The 13,203-nt window shown below is 44.0% G+C and overlaps 1 protein-coding gene across 1 annotated transcript; it reads left to right on the top strand.

The window, feature by feature from the left end:
- Positions 1–3,959: 3,959 nt before the first annotated feature.
- On the top strand, positions 3,960–12,982 carry BLOC1S1 (biogenesis of lysosomal organelles complex 1 subunit 1). The gene is made up of 4 exons (XM_066617016.1): positions 3,960–4,089; positions 5,330–5,402; positions 9,827–9,959; positions 12,481–12,982. Exons 1-4 carry the CDS (start codon positions 3,966–3,968, stop codon positions 12,589–12,591), a joined length of 441 nt encoding a protein of 146 aa, XP_066473113.1. The 5' UTR covers positions 3,960–3,965; the 3' UTR covers positions 12,592–12,982.
- Positions 12,983–13,203: the final 221 nt, after the last annotated feature.

Genomic DNA, 13,203 nt, shown 5'->3' with positions numbered 1-13,203 from the left:
CCATTAAAATGGGGATAGGGAGAAAGCACCAGTTTAGTAATAGAATATGACATGCCAATAATTCCTTGTTTAAAAAGATTCAGATAGCTCCCTAGACTTTTCTAGGACTTGACAAAATCTAGAAAATTTCCCATCACTCTGGTTTTTTAGAAGTAGCCAAGTCAAGGCAGCCAACCTTCAAGAGATTTAGATGAGAGACTGACAGCTGAGACAGTGGCCAGTCATAAATTTGTCTTTTTTTTTAATCATTCAGAGTGGGGCGGGGGGGAGGATCTGGGGGATAGGAACACATGTGGAAAAATGGGCATGGAGGAAGCTTAGACCCATTTCCAAGTGATGGCAGGGGGGCAGAGCAAGGATAAACAGAGGAATAGTCCAGAGAGCTGCACACACTGTTAATTCCATTAAAAGCCAACTTACTTCATGCTTTCTGTAGCTATTCCAACCATTGGAATACATACAACAAAAGAACAAGTGGATAAGGAGGAACCAAATACACTGGAGAGGGAGAAAGAGTCTTTCTTCTCCAGAGGCGAAGCTCTAGCACAGCCATGGCACCCTTCCCATATGTTCAAAAAATGTCACCAAAAAGTCTGGCCCCATATGTGCTTTTTTACTCATCCACAATCTCTCTGTTTGCAGCATACAGTGGCCTGAGTTATGCAAGGTGACACGCAAGGGGTGATCCTTCCTTGCAACCTGAGTTGGTTTAGATGGGCATTTGGTCCCTTTTGAGCCAACCCAGCTCTCAGCAGAGTATTGATCCCTTCCCCACAGCTCATTTGCAAACTCCACTGTCCCTCCCTTGCTGCACCCAGTATTTAACCCAAGCACCACATTCTAACTGGCAACTGTCAAAAAGGCAGGTAGAAGTACCAAAGACCTCTTAATAAGTCTTGAGAACCAACCACCACTGGGGTTCTTCATTTCAGTACAAGCACCATTGACCAGTGTCCATTCACCTGGTCATACATTATGTGCACATACCTGAATTAGCTTGTTTTCCTTTTTCCTTCACTGTCCCTTTTTCCTTTCAGGTCATTTTGATTAGGCTGTGTGCCATCTTGGTAGAGACCTGTCAATTTTATTCTTTGAGTAGCACTTAGCAGAATCTGAAGCACTAAATAAATAAATAAATACACCTACTCAGTTGTTGAAATAATTGTCCCCTGGAGGTTGCAATGATCAAAGCTTTCAAACATTAAATGAGAAAGGGATAATTGACCAGCTCTAGCTAAAATGATCAGTGGTCATCATCTCACTTATATCAGGGACTACAAACACCAAACTGCTTGATCTTTGTAGAAGCAAACATCAATCCACATCCTATGGCTTCCATTTTTGTGAAAGCATTCGGTGCTGGTCACTGTCACAGAGAAGTATATGCACTAAACAGATTGTGTGCATGACTTGATTTTGAGCTTGAGCTTCCACAAGGGTGAAAAGACAAGGTATACAAGGTATTAATAGATATATAAATATCCATTGGTGAAACTGGAGCAACAATGGTTCCGCCATCATGGCTCCAGTTTCACCAACAGATGTGCCATGGATGCCAAGCCACACCAACATACCTCTGACACTAGTGCAGCTACTCCTGGTGCAAACTTCCAAATGGGGTGGAAACATGGAAAGAATGCAGGCAGGACAAGGAGAACTAAGATCCCTGCTGGATCAGGCCAAAGGCCCATCTAGTCCAGCTTTCTGTATCTCACAATAGCCCAATAGATGCCCCCAAAAGCATGCAAGACAACAAGAGACCTGTATCCTGGTGCCTTCCCTTGTACTGGGCATTCTTAGGTTGCCTACTTCTAAAACCAGGAGATTCGATGTAACGGCACCCATCATGGCTTGTAACCTGTGATCGACATTTCTTCCATAAATCTGCTCAATCCTCTTTTAAAGGTATCCAGGAGGAGTTTGCGTATGCCATATTCTAAACCCCCTTCAGACAACGGACATACCCCAAAGGCCAGCAAAATCCTACACTGACATCAGAGCTTGCATATGAATTTAAAAAGCCATAAAAACAGAATAAGGAAGGGGAAAGCACCAGAAAACCCCAACTCCTACCACCCCTCCACCTCATCCAATTTCCTGCAATGGATCATAGGATGCAGACTATACTTGGCAGCCTATCACAACATCCCAACCCCAGTACTAAAGCCCCTGCCAGGGACCACAACTCAAATGAAAGGGCACACAGCAAGGAGCTATACATCTATGGTCTCATGCTGTCCACAGACAACACACACCTGGGAAACTGGTAATGGAAATTTCAGAGATAGGGGATGGCAAACAAAGGAGCATTTGGCATAAACAACCTGTTGACCATCACAACATGTATGGCAAGATACTTTAGAAACACTTGTCTTCTCAGAACTCTTACTGCAGGTGCTCTGCACAAGAGGACTCCACACACAAACACACAAGTGAAATCTTCACCACCTCTACAGGGGGATCAAACAATGTACCCCACACAGATAAGCAATAGAGCAACCTTTCAACCTTTTTCATCTCAAGGCATACTGGTAAGGCACTAAAATGGTCAAGGCACACTATCAGTCTTTTGACAATTGACAAGGCACACTGTGCTGCCAATGGGGGGCTCACATACCCTCTTCCAAATTCCCACAGTACACCTGGGGACCATTCACGGCACACCAGTGTGCTGCAGCACAGTAGCTAAAAATGGCTGCAATAGAGGGAAGGGAATTCCAAGCCACATATTGATGCTGCATATCCAGGGTGACCAGATGTCATAACCGCAAAAGAGGACCAGGCACCCCAAAATGTAGGGAATGCAGGAAACATGTAGGACATGACAAAATAAAAGCTAAAAACACTCGTATATTGATTTCATGGGGTTAACTGAAACACTATGGGCACAATCCTAATCCCTTATGTCAGTGCTTTCCAGCACTGGCATAGCGGTGCCAATGGGACATGTGCTGCATCCTGCAGTTGGGTGTCACTCCTCAAAGTAAGGGAATGTTTGTTCCCTTACTGAAGAACTGCATTGCCCTTATGTCAGTGCTGGAAATCACTGGCATAAGGGATTAGGATTGTGCCCTATATTCCTTATTATTAAAACTATATTACATAGAATTTATTAATTACAAGAAGGCTCTGCACTGCCTGCTCACTGGGAAAAGGAGGACATTTAAGTTCTTTTCCAGGACAGGAAGCTAAAAAAGAGGGCACATCCTGGAAAAAGAAGACATCTTGTCACCCTGTGCAAATCTGTCTCATGTCCCTCCCCCGCTACCCTAAACACTGATCTTTCAGTAATGTCAAATGTGTCTTTGTAAACTATTGCCCAAATCCTAACCCGCTTTCCAGCACTGACACAGCTGTGCCAATGGGACGCATGCGGCATCCTGCAGTCGGGTGGCACTCACAGAGGCCTCCTCAAAGTCAGGGAATATTTGTTTCTTTAAGTCGGAGTTGCATTGCCCTTATATCAGTGCTGGAAAGTGGGTTAGGATTGCGCCCTGTGTTGCCTAACCACGTCCTACATTTTTCCCGCATGTCCTATGCTTTGGGGTGCCTGGTCCTCTTTTGCAGCTATGTGGCCTAATAGCAGTGAGTATGCCAGGTACTCCAACCATTGGTTCTGCTGGTCAAACACTCATCTGGGAGCCTTTGGCTTTCCAGGACTAGAAAAATGCCACAGGAGTCCTTCCTCAGAGTCCCACACTCCACAGGAGAGGAAAAGTTATTGCTCCAAGCACCACCACGCCTTGACCCCAACAGGACTGCGAGGAAGCCTGGTGTAACCTGGGTGCACATGCAGCTCTTCCAAAAAACAGCCTCTGTGAAGAAAGGAGCTTACAGCACTCCACACAGCAGGCTATAGATAGCTCCCCTTCTCAGTACTACTACTCCTCTCTTACTACTACTCCGCCTAAAGGGGAAGGACTGAGGAGAGCCCAGCAAGCCACGTGGTCCCTGGCTGGCGTCACATGACGAGGGCTGTAGAGGAAGAAAGGCTTGTCAGCGGTGCCAGTGGCCGCCCGGTCTCAGCCATGCTGTCGCGCTTGCTGAGGGAGCACCAGGCGAAGCAGAGCGAGAGGAAGGAGCTGCAAGGTGAGCAGCAGCCGCCTCGAGCATCCTGCTCAGAGCATCACCATGGCAACCGCTCTCCTCGCTCCCCTGAGCTGTTGGTACTGGACCAAGGATCAGTCGCGGGGCGGTGGGAGGGGATTGGGGGGTGTCAAGTGATGCCGGGAGCAAATCAGTGAGTGGTCCTGCTTTGGCTGGGCAAGAGCCCTGCAGCTGGGCTTTGTGTCGCAGCAGGCTGCATGCACAGCTTGCATTTCCCAACACAAAGCCTGCAGCAGCCCCCTTGTTTACCACCTTTGCTTATACCTCTGTACGTTTTAATCATACAAGGATAGGAGACGGTGTTACTCAATCAGTGGTACAGGTACCACCAGTGATACTTGAGGTGGTGTCTGGTGTCTCCTCGTGGGACCCCAGATGCTCGGCCCTGAGACCAGGAATGCGACACGACAAACAGCGGTAGGAGACTTGGCAGGCAGAGCTCCAAAGCATGCTTTTCTGTGCAAGGTAAAGCCTCCCTGAGGCTCGTTCTGGTGTCTGTCATATCAGTCTGGGCTCCCAGCTCAGAAGTAACTTGCTGATGCCGTCATCACCAGTTACTTCCTGTGGTACTTAGAATAGGTGGACCATGTGAAGTGGTACAGCAGAGGACAAACACTGAGAAGCACTGTACCTGATGCATCCGATGAAATCCATGAACACCATAGGACAGATTTATTATGTCATAATATTGTCATGGACACCATCTGATGTCCTCAGTCTCAGGGGTATGTGCTTTGTAGCTACCCCTCTAGAGGAGGAAGCGTGTGCACTCTGTGGCCATGAGCTCCAGGATAGGGACAAAAGTGAAATGAAACCTGTGAAGATGCATTTCTTAGTTTGTGCCCCTCCCACTGGTGTATTAAACTCTAAGACAGGTTCCCAAACATTTTAGCGACCAACCTAGGTTTACTAGGCTTTAAAAAAGGAGATCTAGAAATAAATTATTTACAAGTAATAATAACCCCTCAAAAAGATACTCAAACATTTATCTCCCTATATTTGCACGTATTTGCAAACAGCAGGAGCTCAATCTGCAAGGAGCTGAGCTCTATGCAGTGCAATTAGCAGCTATATCTATCTGATCTTTCCACCTCCCATGTTTTCATTGGAGGCTCTGCTTGGCTGCTATGGGACCCACCAAAAATTGGGTCCTGACTCACAGTTTGGGAAACACTGCTCTTAGATAATACTGACACTGAGGAGTTTCTTTTTCCTTCTGTAGAGCAGCGGCGGCGAGAGGCTATTGCTGCAGCTACTTGCTTAACTGAAGCTCTGGTCGACCATTTGAATGTAGGGTAAGTGTTAAGATAACCAAAGCAGTATCCTTTAAAGAGAATTTATATAAAATGTTATATAGATGGCATTTGACTCCAGAGAAAATAGCAAAAAGGTATTCAGGTTCATCAAACAAGTGTTGGAAATGTAAAGAGTTGGAGAGAACTTTTTATCATTTGTGGTGGACATGCGAAAAAGCAAAGAAATATTGGGAAATGATACATACAGTCTTACAAGAGGTATTGAATTGTGCAATACCATTCAAACCGGAAATATCCCTCTTAAATGTGACATCAGAAATTGAAGAACACAAGAAATACCTTATTGTACATATTAGTACAGCAGCAAGAATATTATATGCGCAAATGTGGAAATCTATAGAAGTTCTAATTAGAGAAAAATTAATAGATAAGATTTATGAAATAGCAGAAATGGATGTATTAACAGAATGAATGAAAGACAGACAGCCAGGTAGAATAAAAAGATTTTGGAAGCCTTTTTATGACTGGATAGATAACCTTAGATAAATAATATTGATTGTTTAGATAAATTAGTAAATATTATAATGATGAATGTGGTAATATTTGCATCAAAAGAATTTTTCCACTAGTTTTTTTTTAAGAATGTATGTTGTATTCCATGGCCAATACCCTGATGTGTAACCCATGTAGACCCATCCCTAAGTCTAGCCCATTTCCCTGCCCTGTATCTGTAATAAACAAATAAACAAAACAAAAAAATGAATGTAGGGTAAGTGATGTTAAGCAGTGGGAAGTGGTGGTTTCAAACACAGGGATAAGCAAGTATACATCAAGAATTATTGATTCACTTATTAGAGCAGTTTCCACAAGTAGTTGCAAATGCTACTATTCTCTTTTAACAGGAGCTTGGCTACAGAATGTGATAGTGCAACAAAGCCAGAGCTTATCTTGCATATCACTGTGGATTGTGACTGGGACAGACACCCACGCCCCAAGATACAATTTCTAAGATGGGTGTACATTTTGTAGGAATGAGCCTGGTACAGGCCTCTGAGTTATAGTTAAGGTTCAAAGAAACTTGGATGCAATGTTTATTTAGCTCAATGCAATGATCCAAAGAGGAAAAAAATTCCCTCATCTTAGTGTGACAGTCTTGCAATTTTTTGAAGTTGCTGGGAGTTGCTCATATTAAAGAGTAGTTTGGAGAAAATTGGTATCTGCTAATCTTGCTTGGTAGTTCCATCAATTGCTGCCTTAGATAGGGTTCTGCATTGCCACAAAAAACAATTTGCCTTGGCCTGAAAATCCGTGATATAATTGTGGAAATTGTTGCTTTAAAAATTTAAATTTTTAGCCTTTCCTGTTTTAGTGGATATCTTGGAAGAATGGCCAAAGGTCCTCTGAGAAGAAGGCTTTTGTGTAAAGTTGCATTTTTTCAAATCTTTATCCTGATTGTAAAGGCTTGAGCTCACTATTGGCACAATGGATCAGTTCTTTGCCAAGTTCCTGTTTTGCCAGTCTTTGTATTATATTTTGATTAGTATGAGTATGATAGCAAAATCTCCCAAAGCAAGAAGTCTTTGTATCAACTAGGGTAAATATTCCAGTTTGAAAGCATTCTTTCCCATTTTTGGTAAGGTGAACTCTGTGATCCATTTCACGTGTTAAAGTTAGTACACTTAATGACCCTTCCCTTTCTGGTTAGTTCTTTCATTAGTGGGGGGAGGCAGTTTGTTCACACTGCTCCTATGCACATGCTACTAGTATAAAGTGCATAGAGGGGTGATACAGAGAAACACCCCCTCCCTGCATGATTCAGAGAGTTAACAAGGAAGGGAGGGAATGATGTATTCATGGCATGAGCATACACATCCTTAATTGCCTGGGGCTGCCTCAGGATCAGAAGTATCATCCAGACCAACTTAATATTGTGAAAAAGATTGACCGGGGGGGGGGGGGTCAATCCCTCAAAGGCTTTATCCAAGCAGCAGACCTCTCTGCTGCAGCCCCCCACCTCCATTTTAAGTTTTAACTGAATGGAAGTCAGAACTGCTAGATTCTTGTGGTGTGACTTCTGGCCTTGATGAGATGAGTCCAGTATCTGCTAAACACTCCAGACATGGATACAGTGGTGTAGGTCTAGCAGTCATGAGGATGAGGCAACACACTCTCCACTGAGACAACCGGGGCAGGCAGATTAGAGTTCAAAACAAGAAGAAAGTTTATTAAAAGCAGACAAAAAGGATTAAAGGGGACTTAAGCATACACAAAAAGATTTAAGCAAAAGTGGGACTGGGCACTGTTCTTACAAAAGAGCAAGCATGTAAAATAAACAGATATGTGACACAACTTCCTATATTTAGTCCCTGTTTTTAATTACTTCAAACAATGGTTTCCATCTGCTATGACACCTCACGTCCTGAAAGGTGGGCTAAATCCCAACAATGTACCAGTCACTTGGTCAGAACCTAGGGCAAGAGCATCCTTCAACTTAGTGTGATATGCCCTTTAGGGAATGATGCCACTTATAGTTGTCATGGGCATCTGGACAGCCTTAGTGCCTAATTTGGATTCAAGCCAGCTTCAGTAGGAGGAGTGTGCTAAACAGATGCCATCTGGGATGGAGGTGCTTAATCCCTAAGAGTGAGGGTAAAATGGGCTTTCCTAGCACACTCAGGGCTGCTAGGAGGCCCAGGCACTCTACAAGCACATACCCAAGATCCAGAAGTGAATTATACAGCCATTGGTGTGATTTAGTTATACTAGTCTGGCTTTCCAGAAGTTTGTGGTAACAATGATCACTTTCATTCCCTCAGGGACGTGGATCCTATGGCCAACTTTGGTACAAAATCAATTTCAAGTGGCCTAGTGTAGGATTCTGGATGTCACAGCTCTAACGTTCTGTGTTTGGCTTATCTGTTCTAACCCCTGCCACACACACTTGCTTAGAGCAGATGGGAAAGTTGAAGCTCTGATATATCAGAATGAAGGTCACTCAAGAAAATAGAATAGGACATTCACACATCAGCTGGCTGAACATAGATAAGTACAAAATAGTTGAAATACCATCTTGTGGAGCAGTAGCTCTGGTAAGGTTGAGTGCTAAGCTTTTGAGTTGCATAGATCTGTTCTTCAAAATGGATGATCCTCCTTGCTTCTTGAAAGAGAGCTATATGCAGCTTACAAGTTTGGTAACCTAAAATACAATTGGCTTAGTAAATTGTATCCTATGAACTACTTTGGCTACGGCAAAAATGCATCAACAAGTTTTGAAAGTACAGGTCCAACCTTGTTATACACAGATTTAATACACGGATTAAATATACATAGATTTGTTCTTGTTCAAATCCTTGTTATACACGGATTTGACTCAACACGAATGGCCACTGCAAATGAGAAGAAATTTGCTGATCTCTGGAGAAGAGGAAAAATTCATCTCTTTAAAATCACAGTTTAAAAAACTGTTTTTCTTACTGTTGTAGAGAGACAGTCATGCAAGCGATCATTCCATTCTTCAGCTGAGTCAGGCAAAGGCAGGGGGTCCTTTGCATTTCTAATTGCTGACTGCCTCTCTAAAACAGTAAGAAAAGCTGTTTTTAAACCACAATTGTAAAGGGATGTACTTTTTAGTTTTTTAAACTGCTTTTATTTAAAACATTTTATGGTATTGGCAGTAAGTCCCAGTATCAAACTCCTGTGGATGTCAAGGCACAACCTTATCCCATTAGGAGCAATGGAGGAGAACGGAACCCTAGCGGATAACAAGGGACAACCTGTACTGTGGTTGTCCGTAGACTTTCTTATTTCTGGCCACAACCTCTATTGGTACAGGTGTTTGTATTACAGCCTGAGGACCCAATCCTATCCAACTTTCCAGCACTGGTGCAGCTGCAATGCAGCCTGGAGGTAAGCGAATAAATGTTTCCTTACCTTGAGGAGGCTGCTATGACTGTCATTCCACCAAAGGATGCAGCGCATGCCCCATTGGCACTGCTGCACTGGATTGGGCCCTGAGTCTTACTGAAATCAATGGGCTTACTTTTGAGTTAAATAAATAACACCATTTTCAAACACCTTTACCTATTGGGCTTTGGGGCTGACTGATTAGCAATTCCTGCCTTCAGTTCCATGACTACTCCTTCTCATAGCTGCTGAACTGTGCCCAGTCGTTTACCTGCCTTCTCCTCAAACCTGATTTGGTCCAGATGTTTTCAGTCTTACATAATGACTTCCAGATGTTGCTGAGCCAGTAAATCCACAACAGCTTGGGAACTCACCCAGCTGTAGTCTCCCAGCGTTTGCCTCTGCCCCTGGGGTTAGCCTATCCTGAGCTGGGAAGCCACTCAGTGTGGAGAAGGGCTGAACAGGAAATATGGGAGTGAAGCGCTCAAATGATGGGAAGTTTCTTCTGTTCCTCTCCTGAATACCTCAGTCTTTTACTGACTCTTTTCTTCCCACTTTAGGGTGGCACAGGCCTATGTGAACCAAAAAAAGCTGGATTATGAGGTGAAAACTTTGCAGATTCAGGCTGCTCAGTTTGCTAAGCAGACAGGCCAGTGGATCACTATGGTGGAGAACTTCAACCAGGCTCTGAAGGTCAGTGGGATTCTCTAGGGGAAGCTGGGGGAGGGGGGGAGACACATTTGTCACAGAGTAACCTTGAAGTTACAACAGATATGAATGGACTCTAGGAGGATACCTCAGTGTATTTATACAGAGTGTAGATATGGGTGTGTGGATTTCAATAAAGACTGAGAAGTGCCAATCTCCTGCGGGTAATTTCTCTATTTTGACAAAGGGTGAACTGCATGTTGCACTGCAGCCGTGTGTCTTTCAACAACACCCCAGCAGCCCCTTTTCCTGGGAGGGGACAGCTTGCTTTGGAGAAGAATAGGAAGTGCTCAGTCCTTTCCCATCAGGTGCTTTCCCCCTGAAACTCTCTTGCACACTCTCTGCTTTTCCCATCAGTGTTCCTGCGAAGGAAACATGGGTCCAGCTCAGGCCTGGAACTTCACAGAAGTAAAATGGTTGGGGGAGGGAGTTGGGGGAGGGGGAGAGAAATGTCCCTGCCCTTCACTGGTACTTGTTCTTTTCTAAGGACTCTTTGCAAGTTGAGGAGGCTGCACTGTAACATGTATTTTTCCCCATCTGCAAATTTGTTCACAAATTGTCTTGGGCAGTGCTGAGCTTCCACTGCTGCTGTTTTGCCTGATAAAACTGGCACATGGAATGGGATGGAGCAGCAGGCAGAGGATGTGCCAGAGGACCTCATTCTTCTCTCTTCAGTGTTTGGAACAACAGCTCTCCTCTATTCTAATGCTTTTGCCATTCCTATCCAGCTGTCTCTCTGGTAATAACAAATGCCAAGCAGGGTCATTGTCCATTGTCTCCATCTGCCATCAGCTGGCAATGCCAGTTAGTTCTCCAGCTGGAGGCTAGTCTGCTTACTTTCCAGAGGCAGACTGCATGCACCCTATTCCTCCACATGCCACTGACAATGCAGGGTGCTATAAACCTGTTTTTAGTGTATTGGCTTGCTCCATTCCTACCAAGTAACAGCCGAGTAGGTGTACTGATAAAAATATAGTAGGTATACAGATAAGGGAGAATATAAGCTTGAGGTGGCAGAAGGAGAGAACTTGGGAGGGGGCAAGTGGTGAGGCATGGGACTGCCTGAGAAAAGCAAGAGCCTGTTGTCTTGTGACCAAGAGCTACTTGCAGAACTTTAGATGCACTTCTTGCTACTGCAGGCCGGAAGCAACACTGACATTAACCGGTTGCAGAGCCCCACCTGGTGGACATGGATCATATAAGCTATTAACACGACTGAAGAGACAAAATAGATCAGAGTCTTTCTAGCTATGTTGGTCCCACACAAAACATTATGTTTGTGAAAAGTGTGCTTGTGTATTTTTTTCTGCTCTAGGTAGGATGTATTTAAAGGTAGGATGTGCATGTGTGTAAAAAAAAAATAGAACATAGTGAAGGTGAAGGTGTCCCCCAAATCTTGTGGGATTTGATGTTTTGCAACAAAGAACTCCTCCTAGAACAAGTGGCACCATAAAAAGTCTGGTCATGCCTGACCCTGGGACAAACTGCCAGTGTATGTAGTTCTCCTGTCCCTTGGTAACAGTTTGATCTAGCAAACTAAATGTTCAACTCAGGTCTGGAAAGAGGCGTTATTCTCAATACAATAATGTACATGTTACTGTATAGAGACCCAAAAGAAGAGGGAAGGGTCCCTGCCTCAATGAATTCATGGTGGCTAAATATCAGTAGTTGGGGAGAAAACAGAGTCGAGGATCAGTATGAACAAATGCATGTACTAGATTAAGATTAAGATGGGCAAGAGGTCTGGTATATAGGGTAGAGCCTCCGTTAGCCTGAAGATAACATCGGAAGGTCACCTGTCTGAGGCCACCGGCAGCTCTGTGAATGGTGAGACCTTGAAGCAGCTGACAAACCAAGCTGAGTTATTCCACCTGCTCTTTGGTGTGAGCGAAGAAGCGTCTCGGCTGCCCTTCGTGTGAGACATGAAGGAGCTACTTATCAGCCTGCATGGGAGGCAACTGCAGGCCAGAAGTGATACCAGACCAGAAAGATCCATCTGAAATGTTGTGTGGTTCTTGCAAGACAGAATCTTTCTGGGATTGTAAAAAAAAAAAACCTGGGGATTTAGAAACATGAATAAAGTCAGAGGAGTAATCTGATGACCAGAAAGGCAGTATATAAATACCCAGTTATTATTATTATTATTATTATTATTATTATTATTATTATTATTATTATTATTATTAAGGTGTGTAATTTTTTTTCTTTCTTGGGTGTGCGTGATGTTGAAATCTCAAAATAAATCTCTTTGATGAAAATGGAATTGGAAAAAATGAGAGGTGGTATCATGAAGGTTCCAGGCATAAGAAGCAGCAAAAGAGAATGGTTTGAGTTTTCTTGCTATATCATTACATTCACCTGAAGTCATTCAGTTGTCATAGGAGAGTCTGGCCACTGGAAGATGTTCCGCCCCAATTGTGTGACTGGAGGACAGGGTATAGGTATCTGCCTAAAACTGAGAAATCAAGGGATAAATCTTTAATCATGACTGTTTCTCTCTGGACAGGAGATTGGTGATGTGGAAAACTGGGCACGTAGCATCGAGATGGACATGCGGACCATTGCCACAGCCCTGGAATATGTTTACAAAGGGCAACTTCAGCCCTCATCCTCCTGAAATGGGAACCTGCCTGCTGTTCCTTGCCTCCAGGACAGCTTGGATTCAGGACCCTGATAGTACAAGCATTGCAGCTTCTCTCCTTCTATATTGTCAGTTGAGGACAATTAAGTAACAAGCTCCAATCTGCCAGCCCATATTAACTCCTGCATCTGCCTTTTGCAGCACTGAATGAGATTTTTCCCTGGCTTCTGCTTGGGATTTTGGCTTTGACCTGTGCCCCTGTTGAACAACTGCAGGCTCTGGAGAATTGAACAGACTGGCATGGAATGAGAAGCAAAGAACAGACATGCCACAATGGAAGGAGAAGGGCCCTACTCCTTCTAGATGAACTTCTGTTGCACTTTCTGTTGTGGTGTTAAAAAGAATGGAATAAAAGAGATGTTTTAAACATGTTGCAAGCATTTGTGTGGGTCACATTAAGGAGTGAAGTATGAGTGTAGGCTAAATGTGCTGTCCATGCCCATCTTGGGAGCAGGGAGGTAGAAAATCCAAACAAGGCTGGCACCCCAGATTTCCCTATCCAAACAGTGATTGGTTTGAGGCAGAGGAAATCACATGGAGACTGAGGCTTTCAGTGTCATGTGGGCCCACTGCCCATCATGTCCCCTA

This window comes from Tiliqua scincoides, chromosome 2, assembly GCF_035046505.1.
Source record: "Tiliqua scincoides isolate rTilSci1 chromosome 2, rTilSci1.hap2, whole genome shotgun sequence".
Taxonomy (NCBI): domain Eukaryota; kingdom Metazoa; phylum Chordata; class Lepidosauria; order Squamata; family Scincidae; genus Tiliqua; species Tiliqua scincoides.
Note: the sequence above shows the minus strand (reverse complement) of the source record. Positions and strands in the feature narration are given on the sequence as shown.

Excerpts from the sequence above, each read along its gene's own strand:
- BLOC1S1 (XM_066617016.1), top strand. The coding sequence starts at position 3,966 with ATGACGAGGGCTGTAGAGGAAGAAAGGCTTGTCAGCGGTGCCAGTGGC. Across the intron at positions 4,090-5,329 it reads CGAGAGGAAGGAGCTGCAAG|AGCAGCGGCGGCGAGAGGCT; the intron begins GTGAGCAGCAGC and ends TTCCTTCTGTAG. Across the intron at positions 5,403-9,826 it reads GTCGACCATTTGAATGTAGG|GGTGGCACAGGCCTATGTGA; the intron begins GTAAGTGTTAAG and ends TTCCCACTTTAG.